This window comes from Exophiala xenobiotica (genome assembly GCF_000835505.1).
Source record: "Exophiala xenobiotica strain CBS 118157 unplaced genomic scaffold supercont1.5, whole genome shotgun sequence".
Classification (NCBI taxonomy): Eukaryota; Fungi; Ascomycota; class Eurotiomycetes; order Chaetothyriales; family Herpotrichiellaceae; genus Exophiala; species Exophiala xenobiotica.
Window position 1 is genome coordinate 615,208 of NW_013562490.1, and position 14,595 is coordinate 629,802.

The window sequence follows — 14,595 nt, forward strand, 5'->3', positions numbered from 1 at the left end:
ACTTGTTCGTATCCGCTCCGGGAGGGCTATCACCCCCAGCATTGTCAACGGGTCGAAGATGGATGGCTGTCATGGGTGGCAGACCGTCAATGCAAGATGGCCCAATCTGAGCTGGGAAAGAGAATCTGGCAAATACCAAAATGCGTGAAAGGACTTGGTCAGAGAATATCAAGACCAAACGCAGAACCTAGGGTTACAACACAAATTCTAGCAGCTAACAGAGATGAAAGCAGGATCCTCATTTCATTAATCATTCATTCTCATTTCGTGTCTTATTTCAGCCAAATGCATCACACAATCATTAGCAGTCATCATAATGTCGTAGCCAATTGCTTGGCTTGCAAGCGAAAACGCCACCTTCCGCAACCGAATGCTAGTATGCAAGGTATTGAAGGTCAGTCGTGATTTAGGATTCGTGCGCAGGTAAGGGGTGTCGTTGGCGCCAAAACAGCTGCTCAATGCTCGGAAATTCCAGCTTGCTCTTTAACGGATTGGATAGTTCGTCCCAATAGGCGGAACACCTATCGGCGGAGGAGGAAAACCAGTGGGTTGTGGAGGAGGAGGAGCGGGAGCATAGTGAGCTGCTGTCTGTGATATTGCTCCATAGGGATTGTCATCGGTATAGTGTGGAACGTCCGTTGCAGAAGCGAAGGGAGGCGCGCCATTGGGATGATAGACATCTTGACCGTAAGTGGCAAGATTGGGCATACTGCCGGTGAAATTGCTGTTGGCGTAGTCGTGGGTTGCGAGCATGCTCATCTTTCGTCTTCGGGCCTCTCGTTTCTGTTTGTGTCGTTCGATTTTCTCCGCCTGCTCCCGCCTTGCTTGATTGAATTCCTTCATCTCCCTCCATTCACTGTAAGCCCCTTTGAGACCCAACGCCGCAATGCCGATACTAGCAACATCTTGTAATCTCGCCTTGTTTTTCTCTGCTTTTGCTTCCTGTCGACTAATATCACCCTCACGTAACGCCTTTCGTCGCGCCTCTCTTTTCTCCATGCTCTGATAGACGTTGTGGGCTGCATGGATAGTTGCCACGGTAGCAAGACCTCCCGTGACAAACATCTTCTTTTTCCCCTTCTTCATCTGTTTCTCATCGTCTGAACTGGAGCCGAGGTCAGAATCGGAGTCTGTGTCTGGGTCACCGGTATGACGCGGTCCGTAATCCAGCTCGTAACCAGGAGGATGCCCTCGGGGCAGGCTCATGGAACGGGGACCGCCATTTGGATGACCTGGTTGGGGGTGAGTGGTACCTACATCTCTGGAATCATTATAATATCCTCCATTGCGACTCGATCGTCCATCATCATAGTAGTCGTCATAATGACGAGAAGAAGCGCGACGTTCAGGGTCGACCTTGTCTGCGGCGTCCTTTAAGCCCAGGGCTGCAAGGCCTTTGGCGGCAACGCGAGAGACGCTACGACTTCTCTTTTGACGTGGAGGGCTATCGTAGCGGCTGTCGTATGAAGAGCTTCGAGAGCGAGCACGACCACGGGAGCGAGACCTCATCGAATCATAGACTTTTTTTGCAGTAGCCGCAACAACACCGCCGGCAGCGAGGTCACCGATGCCTCCGCGGGACTGGCTTCGACCGCGGCGGTCGTCGCTACCACCTCTGCCGCGGGATTTGGAGCGAGGACCGTTGACGATGCGGTTGGTAGCCAAACCGGCAATGGCCGAACCCACAATATCACGCTTGTTGTGGTGATGAGGGTCGTCCTTGTTCGAGATCAAGCCGTCAACGCCTCCGGCAGCGAGAGCGGCAGTCAAGATTCGTTTGCCTTTGTCACCACCCCAGCTACCTGGTTCCTTGCGAGAGCGAAAGGCTTCACCAGCACCAGCCAGCACGGCTGCTTTGATAGCTTGGGAGACTTGTTCATTTCTGATCTTGCCGCGGCTCTTGCTTCGACGTTTTGATGTGTCGGACGATGAATGACGACGACCGCCTGCCCTGCTTCGGCTTCGATGACGACTACGCTCGCTGGACCTCGATCGATCTCGGTTCTTTCCCAGGACTGCTCCTGCGAGACCACCGAGACCTAAGGAACCTAGCACCTCTTCGGTTGTAGATTTTCTGCGCTCTTTCTTTGGCGGCGTGCGGCTGCGCGAAGAGTAAGAGTCATACGAATCGTCACGGCGTCTGGAGCGGCCTGTATTGAACAGATTAGCAGAGGATATCGAAGTAAGGAACATCGCACTCACGTCTTTTGTCATAGTCTCGATCTTTGCGACTGCGACCGGTAGCAACGGTATAGTCATCGTCGCGCCGTCTTCGAGAGACGTAGGTAGAATCATCGTAGCGATCGTCGAACCAACGGTCATCATCTGATTTTGTACGAATCGGACGATGGCCGCTCTTGCGCACGGTTGTCTCGCGGTAATAACCGCCGCCTGGTTCAAAGTCTCTGTTGACTTCCTCGACTGATGAGACACTGTCATCCCGGCGTTTGATAATGCGGGTATCTCGGACGTTCTCGTCGTAGACTGTGCCATCATTGTCATCTCTTCGTGATCGCTCCCGTGTGCTCCTCGCTCGTCGAGGTCTGTCGTCGCCGCCGTAGTAAGACATGGTCTGTGTCGATTGCGGGGGTCACAAGGGAAAAACGAAGCCAAATGATGAGGTGTTTGTGGCCCAGCGGAGAACCGGAACCACGGCAAAGGGTCGGGTCGTAGCGATTCTTAAATCGCGGTCAGATCAATTCGGGGTTTCGAGATAGAAAGAATTGTCGGAAGCCGATCAAGAATCGAGTTGCGAAAAGGACTTTTAATGAGGGTAGTTACGGAGCAGGCGATGAATCCTTAGGCAGCTTGGCAAGTTGCAAGGCGTCGAAAGTGGGCGCAGATGGATGAAAAAGAGTTGAGATAATCGTTGTAGGTGGCTGGTAAACCCGTGATGGAGACAGTGTGGTGAGCGATGAGGGGGTGAAAAGAAGGCAGCCCAGGCGGGTTCCAAGTCGGTTGGCTACGTAATCGCTGGACTTTTCGCACCGAAACCAAAGATCCCCAGGCAGCAACGACGCCCAATTGGCAAGGACAAGGGTCGTGGACGGGCAATGCAAGGGGCCAGTGATGTTCAGTTATCACGAGAAATGTGGGTGGCATTAACAACCTTAGGCGCCGGGATAGAAGTGAAGGACTTTCAGAAAGTGGCGGTGGCTGGTGATGGAAGTGCAGATTGTGAGAGGGCACTGGAGGCACTGAGAGGGCAAATGTGTGGCTATGTCGTGCAAAAACCAATGGGCAGGCAGAACTCCGTCCTTACCGCTTGTTCACTGCCACGTCAGAGGACGAGACGGATCAGAGCAGCTGACTGGTGGGACGTAGGGATTGTGTTGCCAATCGATTGTTGGCATGGGAGGATTGTTGACCGGTCAGCCTTGCTGAGGCATTTGGTGTGAACAAGAAGGGTACAGATGTCGTCGGAGTTCGCGCAGCCTTCCTTTTCGTACTCTGTGCGCCTCCGACTTCAGTGCTACGGGAAGAGATATCTTCAGGGACATCTGCTTGGCAGGGCACGCAGGGGCACACAGGGTAGTCTTTGGGATTGACACACGAGACAGGGTCTTAGTCATCCGGCTGGTGAGCTGTCAAGACTCGACCCTGCATCAAATTAACACGCACGTCAAGCAAGTGCCGGACGGAAGAATCCAGCGTCCCGGGCTGATGCAAGTATACAAGACCCTGATTGTCGCTCTGATCGTCCACCATCACACGTGGGAAAAGGTTAGGAGACGTCGATACTCGTACAAGGGGCTTTCAATCTTAAATCTCATGCTGCGAAAGATGGGTTGTCAATAATCTCTACCGGCATATTTTAGGTAGGAGAAAGGAGAAAGCAGTGATCAAGTGGTATGTGCTTGCTCTAGACCAGGCGATATGGACGTATCCGGTGGTATGGTTGAAGCCTAGCCAGCTGTCAAAGGCATGGTCGGGGAAGGGAGCAAGCGTGAAATGGGCTTCATCGAGTACGAGTATTCATTTACGTCGGTCGCAGCAAGCTTGGGTTATGCATCTTTTATTTCAGTACCTTTTCAATTTCGTGACAAGCCAGGTGTGAAGCGAGACCTCCATTGTATCGGGTAGAATGATGCGCCGCGGTACTCTGCACTTAACGGAAGATCCACGCTCCCGCCGGAGACACGGGACGGTTGAGGAAGCAAGGTCGTCAACAACAATTAGTACCCAGCAGGTACTCCGTACTGTGTTACTTCTCTCGTGTTTAGGGAAGCCACCGGAAACCAGGCGCCTCTCCAAGGAATTGGTTCAATAGTAATAATAATGGGCAGAATCCACGAGCCGTGTCTGGGAAATCGATATTTGGCGGGGATCGAGAATTGGCCTGGATCGTTCTCTCTCCTCAAACCTTCCTTTGCTGTGATGTCATGGGCCCTGTGACGTTGGAGGCTCATAGTCGAATGGGATTGAGCGGGGCCGCCCAAGAGATCGGAGAAGAGAGCCGGGGATTTACTTGTTGCCCTGCGTGCCTTCTTCCAGCTGGTGTCGCTTGAGGGTCTTCTGGCGGCTACTGTGTATTGCTATAGACCAAATCAACGCGTACTCTCAGCAGTGATAACAGCCTTACTGTGATCATCTCTTTGCGAGAGGAATAATGTACTGCGTCTCCGTACTATTACGAGTAATTCCCTAATGCACCCCTGCCGTTAGACCAACGCATGTCCTAGCGCTAGAAGAGGGTCACCCCTTCTGCAGGCCCAAGCACCCCCTTCTGGCAGCATGTCTGGATCGTGATCTTGTTCGTGTATCGGTCGATCCCGCCTCCTATACGAGAGTAGAGGCCAGCAACGCCTTGCGCTGATGGATTGCTTTGATGGACCTCCATGCCCAGTTTTGCTGCAGATCTCGGGCCTTACTAGTAATTGTCTGATTTTCTCTACCGCAGTGGCTTTGCCCATTTGCGGTGGACGGCCTTCCAGCTGGATGACGGCGATACTCGAGGTCACTTCATGTGTTGGAGACTCAAGATGCTGTACACAGCACAAGCCCTATAGCTGCTGTTGACCAGCCGAAATAGCACTCTCTACCACAGTAGTCCGTACTGTGATATACATTTCCGTCAGGGTCTACGGTCAGCTTGTGGCTGCAAAACATCGATGACAAGCCTGTGCAAAAGCCCCCGGAATCATGGTCCCTGTGGCTTCAAATCGGCGATGTTGGGTGTCTTGGTAATCTGCCTTTGACAGGCCCAAAACCTTTTCTTGTTGGCTGTCCACCACTCAGATGCTTGGGATGCTTTCTAGCTTGACCGCCGCTGACTGCAAGCCGCCTTCTCCCACGAGACGTTCGTTCCCTTACCGCGTGTGGAGCTTCTCCATCGTCGAAACCGTTCCAGCGTGCATCTTGTCAAGCTCATGCCCTGGTCTGCACACGCGCTGGGTCCCATCAATGCCATTCTGAACATTTCCATACTCGATCTTCGATCCACATCCACCCACGGCATCGACTCAAACATCACTTTTCTCGCTCTCCCGTCCCTTTTCATAGACCCTTTTTTTCCCTCCTCTCACCACCAATGCTGTGTTCCTACTGTATACATTGAGCTTCTCTACCAAAAAGACCCTGTGTTTCCAAGGGTCTGGCTATCTTGCCGAACACAAATCCCCAGATATTCATTCGATACATCCGTCGGTACCGCTGATCACTGTGACTACTCGTCCACTTGCTCGCGCAGCTATACACAATATACTGGAACAAGTCATATCCCGACCGCAGAAACTATACCGGGACCAATCTAGGCGTCGACCCTGACTATCTCCTCCGCAAGCACCTGCGCTGTCTCCTTCACTTGCAAGAGAGAGAAACGCTCCCCCATCTACTCATCATTGTCCAAGGCCAACCACAGCATTTGTGAACCTTGAGCTTTTGATCAGTCCACGAGCCCTTTCTCAGGCGTATGTATCTTGGGAACCAGTCCAGTAGAGAGCATGTCCTAATACTGTGTGCAGTCGTCTCCAATAATTCATTTTGGGACCAGCGGCCAGTCCGTTGGGCGAGTGAGAGTTGCGTCAAACAATGGATGTTCAGACGCAACAACGAGGACCACGTATCTTCTCGATCCTGAACGACAACGACTGTCCTTCGTTTGTTATCCGTCACCAGCAACCGTCTTCTCCTGCTTCTGCGAAGGCCTCACCCTCGATATCCCTGCGACAGAGGGTCGAGAGGCCTCACCTCCCTCGCCAGGCCGGCTACACCCGTGCCTCTTCCTTCTCCTCCACCGGATCCACGCCTCCTCTTCTGCGACAATCCTCTTCCGAGTCCAGCTCGAGCATGGACTCTTCGCCATCACCCATCACGCCGGCATACAGCTATGTTGACAATACCGTGCTACCTTATGATCCGCTACTGCGCCAAGACCTGACGGGCTACCTACCTTCTCCATCCACCATCACTCCATTTCTGGAACAACAACTGATGATCGCTCCGAACATGACTGATCCTCATTACCCTGGCAAGGCCACCATTATTCCGCCGCTCACCCTTGCTCAATATCCCATCGTCCCTACGTCCGTCCACCCTAGCCTTCCGCCTCTGGCTGTTCCTTCTCCGGCCACCCTACACACACCACCCACGTCCGCACCTGCGCCGTCCAATCAGCCCACGACCTCACCAACCACGAACGCCGCCCCTCCTCCGAAGAAGAACAAATACCCCTGCCCTTATTCCCAGTCACATAATTGTCAGGCTACATTCACCACCTCGGGCCACGCTGCGCGTCATGGAAAGAAGCACACTGGCGAGAAGGGGGTCCATTGCCCCGTCTGCAACAAAGCCTTTACGCGCAAGGACAACATGAAACAGCATGAGCGCACACACAAGGGGTCTCAGTCCGGTAGCAACAGTGACGATTCTGCGCGTCGAAGCAAGGCTGCCATCACCAAAGACGCGCAGAAAGCCAAGCAAGCCAAGAAGCACGACTCCATGACCTCAGAGGCCAGCCGTCGATCCAGCCTGATCCATTCTCCTCTTTCCGAGGTCACCTCTCTTGCACCTACAGCTGTTGAGACGCCTGTCCTACTTACTGACGAGTCGACTTTTTATCCCGAGCCTCCTCAAATGCTCATGCCTATACAGACCATCCCAGAAGGCGTGTCTCCAAATTCTCTCTATCCCGCTCTGGGCGATGATACCTTACTCAACGGTGGTTCAATGCTCCAACAGCCAAGCATGAACAAGTCCGCCGAGAATGGCCTGGCTGCCCACGGTCTCATGCCACCGACTCTGATCCGAGGATTCTCAGACCTGGATACTCTCGCGCAGGCCGCAGAGAGCTTTGACCCTTATTATCCACAATCACAAGGCCTGTAATACCACCATAATCCACCTCAATTCTCCTTCTAATGAAAGATGACGACGACTATCTTGGGCGGCTAATTGCTTTAATACTCTATAAACAGCGCTGGCGTTTCTACGGATATTGCACACGAAAATACAGGTGTCCATGCCTTTAATGAAAACGACTTTCTTTCAGTGGTTTCTTCGAGTAGGACAGACCTGATGATAGCAAGACGTCAATCTTGGTCTTGTGTTATCATACTCTGCTGTGAGGAACCGCAGAGGAAGATGGGTCCCATGCCACCATTCTGTCACAATCAAAGATACCCGCGAGTTTCATGGTTTTCAATGTATTTCTGTGATCTGTATCGATTGCAATTTCTGTCTAGGAGAACGGGTGGTGAATCAAAGAAACAAGCACGATTCACAACTTGGAGCTTTTCTAATGGGACGGGAAAGGAGGTCTCTGCGAAGAGAAAGGAATATGTGCCAGGAATGAGCGGATAGCTATATTCGTTGCATGCAATGCAAAGACCAGTGCAAAGCAATACTCTGCCTCGTGTCCAGACGTTTACTGAGTGCACTTCCTTCATCCTTCATCTTTCCAAGTACCTCGCAACCCGTTTAGGACTGAGTCGGATTGATCTTGGGTATTTGTAGACGATTCTAGACTCAGATATGCAGGTACGAGTACATGAATTCATGATAACCAGCCACGCAGTATATCTGTCGAAACTCTCTACCAAGAGGATAGTGCCCTGGTCGCCCAGTCCTGATTTTCTCCCTCTGCTAGGGTCTGCTGTGCCCTGCCCTGCGCTCCACTCCAAGTTGCCAGTCGTACCGATATCTGGACTGCTGCCCTTGTGATTTCTTTAACACGAGAAATTTTTTGTATGAAGGGAAAGGTGGACTCAGACCTGGGATGAGGTACAGAGTATACGGACGCCCCGGTACAAGGTGTCCGGTTGGTAGACTCCCCAACGAGCGCGAAGTAAGAAAGAAGCCTTGGAACTGATCAACTTGCGGCAAGAAACCTTGGGAACTGAAGCGCGAAATAACAAAGAAAACCTTGGGAACTGATCAAACTACACAGGTAGGGGTTCTTGGATAGTTCTACGAGTTTATTTTTGACGTTGATAGTATTGGGAGATTGGATGAATGGGAAACATTCTCACATTCTCACATTCTCTTCATCTTTCCAACTGGGAACACCCGACTGGACCGTACCGGACCTTCAGAAGTTCTCTCCGTTCAATTCGCGTCCCTGTTCCTGAAAGACCACTGTTTCTCTCCCTTGCCCCTGGGTACTGGATCTCTCTCACATACACATACACACATACACACATACACACATACACACATACACACATACACACATACACACATACACACATACACACGACACTTGTGACAAACGTTGTAGAACTCGAGATCGATATGCCGGCGGCGAAAGGGTTGTTCATCGACTTCCATTTGGCAGTTGACGTTTGAGTGGCAACAAAGGCACCATCATCTCATCTCACCTGATCTCACATCACATCACCTCACCTCACCTCGCAGCGCAGCGCAGCAAAGCACAGCAACATCACTTGCAGCCAGCGGGGCGGAAGCTGAGTCCCTCAAGCGCCAAGTTAGACTTGACCCTTGTCCTTGTCGATCGCCACGACGGTCTTGTCCTCGGTGATTGCGAGGGTATGCTGTTGAACGGAGTACTTGACAGGGTTCCTGGCCTCGAAGATCTTGTCGAGTTCCTCGAGCTGTATTGTTTTGATATGCATGCGTCAGCCCCCTTGTGATCATCCCACTGCTCGCGCCATCTCACATAGATGACGGACATGGTTCCTTGACTTGCACGCGCTCCTTGTAGGGTGAAAGAGAAAGACAGAGGAGAGCAAGACGTGGGCAAAAGAAAAGGAAAAGGAAAAACAAAAGTAAACTTACAGTCCTCTTCCTGGTCTCGGGGAAGAAAAAGTACGCCAGAACACCCTGGATGAACGTCCAGACCACAAAGATGATGTACGTCTTCCACTGGATCTCCTTGATTGCAATCGGCCAGGCGAACTGGTTGAGCAGGCCCGCGGCGTTGACGAAGAAGGACTGGAAGGCCATGCCCTTTGCGCGGATCTCGAACGAGATGCATTCGACCGGGTAGAGGGCCTGCCATTTGCCGTTTGCTTGTGAGTCTTTGGCATAGCGGGGGGGACATAATAAATGGGAGCCGGGGTGTGTGATAAGGCGGGACAGAGACAACTGGGGACCCCCTCAAGGGGAGGGAGGGCGACTCACCTGCAAGGGCGTAATGTTGAAAGAGTACACGGCGCCGAAGATGAAAATAAAGGCGAGCACCGCATTGCCGGCGTTCTCGTTGGTGAAGACGGCGTCGCTGTCGTCGACGCTGCCGGACACGAGAGACTGCGCAAGCGTGCCGGCCGATGCGGTCATGCACACCCACACGACAGAGACGCCGAAGAAGCCGGCCAGCATCATCCTACGACGGCCGATCTTTTCGACGAAATGTGCTCCGATCACGGCGAAGATGAACTGTTCGACGCTGTAGCCAAGCTGGACGTTGGCCTTGCCGATGGACCCGTTGACGCCTGCGGTATCGAGTACGGCGGACATGAACTGCTAGAGCGTCAGACACCCCTGTACTAAGGAAGACAGGAGGCGAAAGTAAAGGACATGTGCTTGCACGGTCCAGTCTCTCAGGGGGAGGAGAATACGTACGTAGGACAAGACACCGTTTCCACACCCTATTGGGGGGAAGAATGATGTTAGCTCTGGCAAACCGCTGAGACAGACAGAACGGAGGAGTTGACGATGATCTTACATTGTGAGAAAGCCGAGAACCAACAAGCCACAGACACACGGATAAGGCTCGATCGCTTGTTGAACAGCGCACGGTAGTCCCAGAAGCGCTTGTCCTACACGGAAGAAAACATTAGCTCGCTGTTTCTCCAAGCCTTTGAACAACAAGACAACTGCTAACTAGTTAGAACACTTACAGAACCATCCATCTCCAAGTACTCTTCATACTCGGCAAGCTGGAGCTTGACCCATTGTGACTCTCTGTTTCCATGGCCGTGCCACTTGGTCAGGGTATTGACTGCAGACTCGCGCTTTCCGCGAGTATACAGCCATCTCGGGCTTTCGGGGATCCAAAAGCTGAAGAGACAGATCAAGACGGGGAAGAACATCTGGAACCAGACGGGGAGCAGCCACGAAGTGTCGCTTTTGATGTTCAAGCCGCCGCGGGTGATGCCAGATGACAAGATGGAGCCCGCGAGCCAGGTGGTGTTGCACAATCCCGTCATGATGGAGCGGTATTTGGGATGAGCCGTTTCCACGACCCAGATAGGTCCGGCAGCCGCGGCGATGGAGACGCCGAAGCCCAGGACGAATCGGCCACCCATCATTTGTCCTTCGGAAGCATTGGCGGACGTGAGACCTTGGACGATGGTGCCGATGATGATACAAAAGCTGCCGATGAACATGCCAGGGCGACGGCCCCATTGGTCAATGCAGGGTCCGACGAAGGGCAAGGCGCAGACTCCGCCGATCTGGTACATGGAGGTGATGAGGCCGGCCCAGATACCTTTGTTCTCGCCGTTGAAATGCTTGAGGAAGTATTCTTTGTTGTTGAGGAGACCGCCGAACAACATGGTGTCGTACCCGTTCATGGTCTGGCAGAAGAAGCCGGGCAAAAGGATGAGAAACAACAGCAATGAGCGAGGATGGTTCCACGAAACGGGCTCTTGGATGAGAGCCTCGTTGTAGGCTTCGCTGCCGCTGACTTGTTTGACTTCGACGACCTAAGCGACAGAGTAAGCGTCAATGGCCTGAGCACTTTGAGAAGTGCAAGTGGGTATGGCATGATGTTGGTGAATGGCATTGACTTACATCCTTGTGTTTGTCAATCGTGTTGACTTGCTCAAGGGTATGATGCTCAGCAGAAACCTTTTCCTGCATCGACATCCTGGCGGTGCTATTTCTTGTATGGATTCACCTTGGAGATGAGATGCTGAAGATGGTCCCGATAGAGGATCGAAGAGGACAAGCTCTCTTTAATAGTTGTTGCATACTATGCCCAGGTGGAGGGCACGCGGACCTCAGACTTCTCATACTGTTTCTAGCTCGTATTAATCCCGTAGGCTGGCTAGTATACTGAATGGAATGTATCTCCTGACTGCAACTTAAGGAGGATCGAAGGGCAAGCCACCCGACGAGGAGCCGACGAAGGAGGGCGAATTCATCTGAGGACTGGCAATTGATTTTGGAGCTACTCCGTAAGTATCTCCAGACTTAGACAGGCCGTGCTTTGGCGCCACGAACTAGCCTCGTTGAATCCGGGGGTCAAGTTGGCCGGATGTTCCAGAAGACGAGCTTGTGCGGAGGAAGGCTGTTCCTCAGCCGTCTCCTAGCATGGAGGTTGGCTGGCGTGTGCTGTCGTTTATCACGAGCTGCAAGGTTCACAACAAGGGTGGATGATGGTGGTTTCTTGGTAGAGATCCAACTTCGCTTAGCCTAGTGAGCCATGCACGACAATGTCGACAAGGGCGGGAAACGAGGTGTTTCATTCGCTCGTTCTTCCTCGGGACAAGACACGAACAATTGCACCAGCAAGACTCCCTCTGGGCCCTTCGGACGTTTGTCCCAATGTTGTGGCATGTTGTCAGGATCGAGGGAAGCCGAAGATCAGCCTTGAAGGACGATGATGTTGAGATTGGCATCTACTTGATCTGCTCAAGTGGTCTGGAGGCTCGTCGACAGAGTCTCCCGTGTCATGAATGCTTCCGAAGTTCTAAATAGCTCCCATCAGCTCCCCATCCTTGACCGAAGTTCTTGCGCGACCAAGCTGGCGAGCTCAGCGAATAGCGAGCATGAGAAAGTCTAGAGGTCGGACGCCACAGACACCCAACAGAGACGCTTTCAGAACAGGCTTCGACCGCGTGATTGATATACTGCCTACATACCAGTAACATGAGCAACCGGAACCCGCAAGTTGGTCGACAGTCCACCTGGCGTGCCATTCTCGTTTATCAGTACGAGGTGACTTAGCGGAGGCGGACCGAATCGAGTATACAGACCTGACTAACGACTCCTCCTTTACCTTGTATCTCCTCCTCTTAACAATATCCCCTTCACCCACAGCAGCGAAGACGAACAACAAGACTGAATGCGGCTCATCTTCGGCTCTGTCGCAGGTGTGAAGCTGCCCGCAATGCGCTTTCAGACTCTCGAACACACTGGCGTTGTTGTCTCGTCTTGAGGTCATGCACCTTCGACCTGTCCGGTGCGCCATGGCTTGGGAAGGATAATCGTCGGGGGCTCGTGCCTGCTGGTGCTGGTGCTGGCGCTGATGAATATTGAGATTGACACTCGAATGCATATCCCCTGAGGAGGTGATTTTTTCTCATTGCTATACCTCCCGTCCATGAAGGAGCCTACATGGTGTTTCTTAGGGCTTACTCGACATGGTCCAAGATTTACTTCGAAGTACATTCTGGACATGAAGTCCTGCCCCTACTGACACTGCCCGGTATCCTTGATTCGCGTCTCATATTTTCCGTTTGCATTTCGTTAGCCCTCCACCAAATGCATCGCAAACTTGGGATACCTATCCCCCTTGACAGGATTACTCTTCAACACGTCCGCAATCTCGTCCATCTCCTCATCCGTCAGCTCCACTAGTTTCGAGTTCTCCTTGATCCTCTCGACCTTGGTCGCGCCCGGGATCGGTATAACCGTTCCCAACGTGACCTTCTCCCCGTCCATGTCGATCGTGCGGCCGGTCAACTGCCTCACCCAAGCAATTGCAATCTGCGACTTCGTCACGCCTTTACGCTCCGCCAGCTTCGCCACCTCGTCCACCATCCGGTTGTTCTGTTCGAGCACGTCGTCCTGGAACCGGGGCATGGCTTTGCGAAAATCACCCTCCGGTATATCCGCGTTCCTGCGCACTCCGTCACCCGCCAACGCACCCCGTCCAAGCGGACTGTACGCGACGATCGGGATGCCCAATTTGGCGCACGTCTTGGCGACGCCGTTCTTCAGGATATCCAGGGCGCCGAAAAGACTCACTTCAACTTCCACCGCGGCAATCGGGTGCACTGCGTGGGCCCTTTCGATCGTGCTGGCTTTGACCTCCGACAACCCGATGCCGCCGATTTTCCCCTCCCTGACGAGCTCGGCAAGGGCTTTGATGGTGTCTTCGATGGCTGTGTTGGGATCCACGCGTGCGCACTGGAAGATGTCGATCTTCTTCGTCCCATCGAGTATCTTTAAGCAGTCTTCCACGCTACGGCGGACGTTCGCGGGTGACCCATCGGGCTCGAGACTTCCAGGTTTGCAGCCTCCTTTGATACTGAGCACGACTTTATCCGCGTGGTCAGGGTATAGAGTGAAGTACTCCTTGAGTAAATGGCATGAGTGCCGGTCGGGGGTACCGTAGATCTCGCCGCCGTTCCAGAAGTTCGCACCAAGAGAGAGCGCGGTGGACATGGCTTCGTAGCTCTCCGAGGCCGGCTGGGGGTTTGGCCGCCAGGTCAGGCCCATCAACCCATAGCCAATGGGACCGACCGGCTTGGAGACTAGTGTCGGTTGGGATGACATTTTGGCAGATGGCTTCCACTTCGATTTGCTTGGGAAGAGGTGGCGGAGGTGAGGTGAGGATCTGTGTCTGGCTTTTTTCTTGTTTTTGAGATCCGAGATCCCCAACCGGATTGTTCTTGACAAGTCTGGGCTTGCCGGGTGCTGGCGAGGCTAGGTGTACGCAGTACTAACCCCAAGCCTCTTCACCACCCCTATCCAAGATAGAATGATCTCGAAGAATGCAGTTTTATATGTCGAAGAGTGGGGGTCCAGAGCCCGGAGATAACTAGATTAGCTCTGCCTTATGTCCTGTTCGTACAGTCAGTGGGGACCAGAGCTGCTCGGGAGCATGGTTGATATTGATACTGAATCCAGATGACCTCACCTCAAAAAGGTACTGGTTAACTTCACGGAGCAGGAGTGAGAGGCCGGCGATATTGTGAGGAGGAAGCGTACAATGGGACCAAGTACGGAGTATGCAGTACGAGGGAAGAGGGAGGAGTTACGAGTAGGAAGTAGATCAGGAGAAGTCTCGGATCATGATGTCAATATGCGACCAATGACGGTGTCAGAGTGTTACGGCAGTTGTTGGATGATGATGGGGGTTTGCGGTATGAAGCAGATCAAGTACCAAATCAAGAACAAATGGATCGCTGTACAGCCTCGTGAACACGTGGTATATCGTGTATGTCAAATAGAGCTAGCATGTCG

At 52.8% G+C, this 14,595-nt stretch overlaps 4 protein-coding genes across 5 annotated transcripts; 1 reads left to right on the forward strand and 3 right to left on the reverse strand.

Annotated features, from left to right (window-relative positions):
* Positions 1–153: 153 nt before the first annotated feature.
* Positions 154–2,974, reverse strand: PV05_07935. 2 transcript variants are annotated; one of them, XM_013457415.1, is made up of 3 exons: positions 2,203–2,974; positions 1,258–2,150; positions 154–1,105 (listed from the first exon to the last, which is right to left on the reverse strand). In XM_013457415.1, exons 1-3 carry the CDS (start codon positions 2,567–2,569, stop codon positions 1,094–1,096), a joined length of 1,272 nt encoding a protein of 423 aa, XP_013312869.1. In that variant the 5' UTR covers positions 2,570–2,974; the 3' UTR covers positions 154–1,093. The 2 variants fall into 2 exon arrangements, with proteins under 2 accessions (XP_013312869.1, XP_013312870.1); XM_013457416.1 differs by having other exon boundaries at positions 154–2,150.
* Positions 2,975–5,456: 2,482 nt separating this feature from the next.
* PV05_07936 (uncharacterized protein) lies at positions 5,457–7,953 on the forward strand. Its single transcript, XM_013457417.1, has 2 exons — positions 5,457–5,909; positions 5,964–7,953. The coding sequence occupies exon 2, from the start codon at positions 6,031–6,033 to the stop codon at positions 7,324–7,326; it is 1,296 nt and encodes a 431-aa protein (XP_013312871.1). The 5' UTR covers positions 5,457–5,909; positions 5,964–6,030; the 3' UTR covers positions 7,327–7,953.
* A 971-nt stretch (positions 7,954–8,924) lies between these two features.
* PV05_07937 (uncharacterized protein) lies at positions 8,925–11,268 on the reverse strand (the record flags this gene model as incomplete). The annotated part of the gene is made up of 7 exons (XM_013457418.1): positions 8,925–9,050; positions 9,235–9,450; positions 9,580–9,918; positions 10,021–10,046; positions 10,124–10,217; positions 10,299–11,105; positions 11,194–11,268. 7 exons carry the CDS (start codon positions 11,266–11,268, stop codon positions 8,925–8,927), a joined length of 1,683 nt encoding a protein of 560 aa, XP_013312872.1.
* A 1,439-nt stretch (positions 11,269–12,707) lies between these two features.
* PV05_07938 (uncharacterized protein) lies at positions 12,708–14,512 on the reverse strand. Its single transcript, XM_013457419.1, has 2 exons — positions 14,270–14,512; positions 12,708–14,193 (listed from the first exon to the last, which is right to left on the reverse strand). The coding sequence occupies exon 2, from the start codon at positions 13,903–13,905 to the stop codon at positions 12,874–12,876; it is 1,032 nt and encodes a 343-aa protein (XP_013312873.1). The 5' UTR covers positions 13,906–14,193; positions 14,270–14,512; the 3' UTR covers positions 12,708–12,873.
* Positions 14,513–14,595: the final 83 nt, after the last annotated feature.

What these genes read in the sequence shown, in the direction of transcription:
- PV05_07935 (XM_013457416.1), bottom strand. Translation starts at nt 2,569, where the DNA reads ATGTCTTACTACGGCGGCGACGACAGACCTCGACGAGCGAGGAGCACA. An exon ending in TCGAGACTATGACAAAAGAC is followed by an intron (nt 2,151 to 2,202) that starts GTGAGTGCGATG and finishes TGTTCAATACAG; the next exon opens with GCCGCTCCAGACGCCGTGAC.
- PV05_07936 (XM_013457417.1), top strand. Translation starts at nt 6,031, where the DNA reads ATGGATGTTCAGACGCAACAACGAGGACCACGTATCTTCTCGATCCTG.
- PV05_07938 (XM_013457419.1), bottom strand. Translation starts at nt 13,905, where the DNA reads ATGTCATCCCAACCGACACTAGTCTCCAAGCCGGTCGGTCCCATTGGC.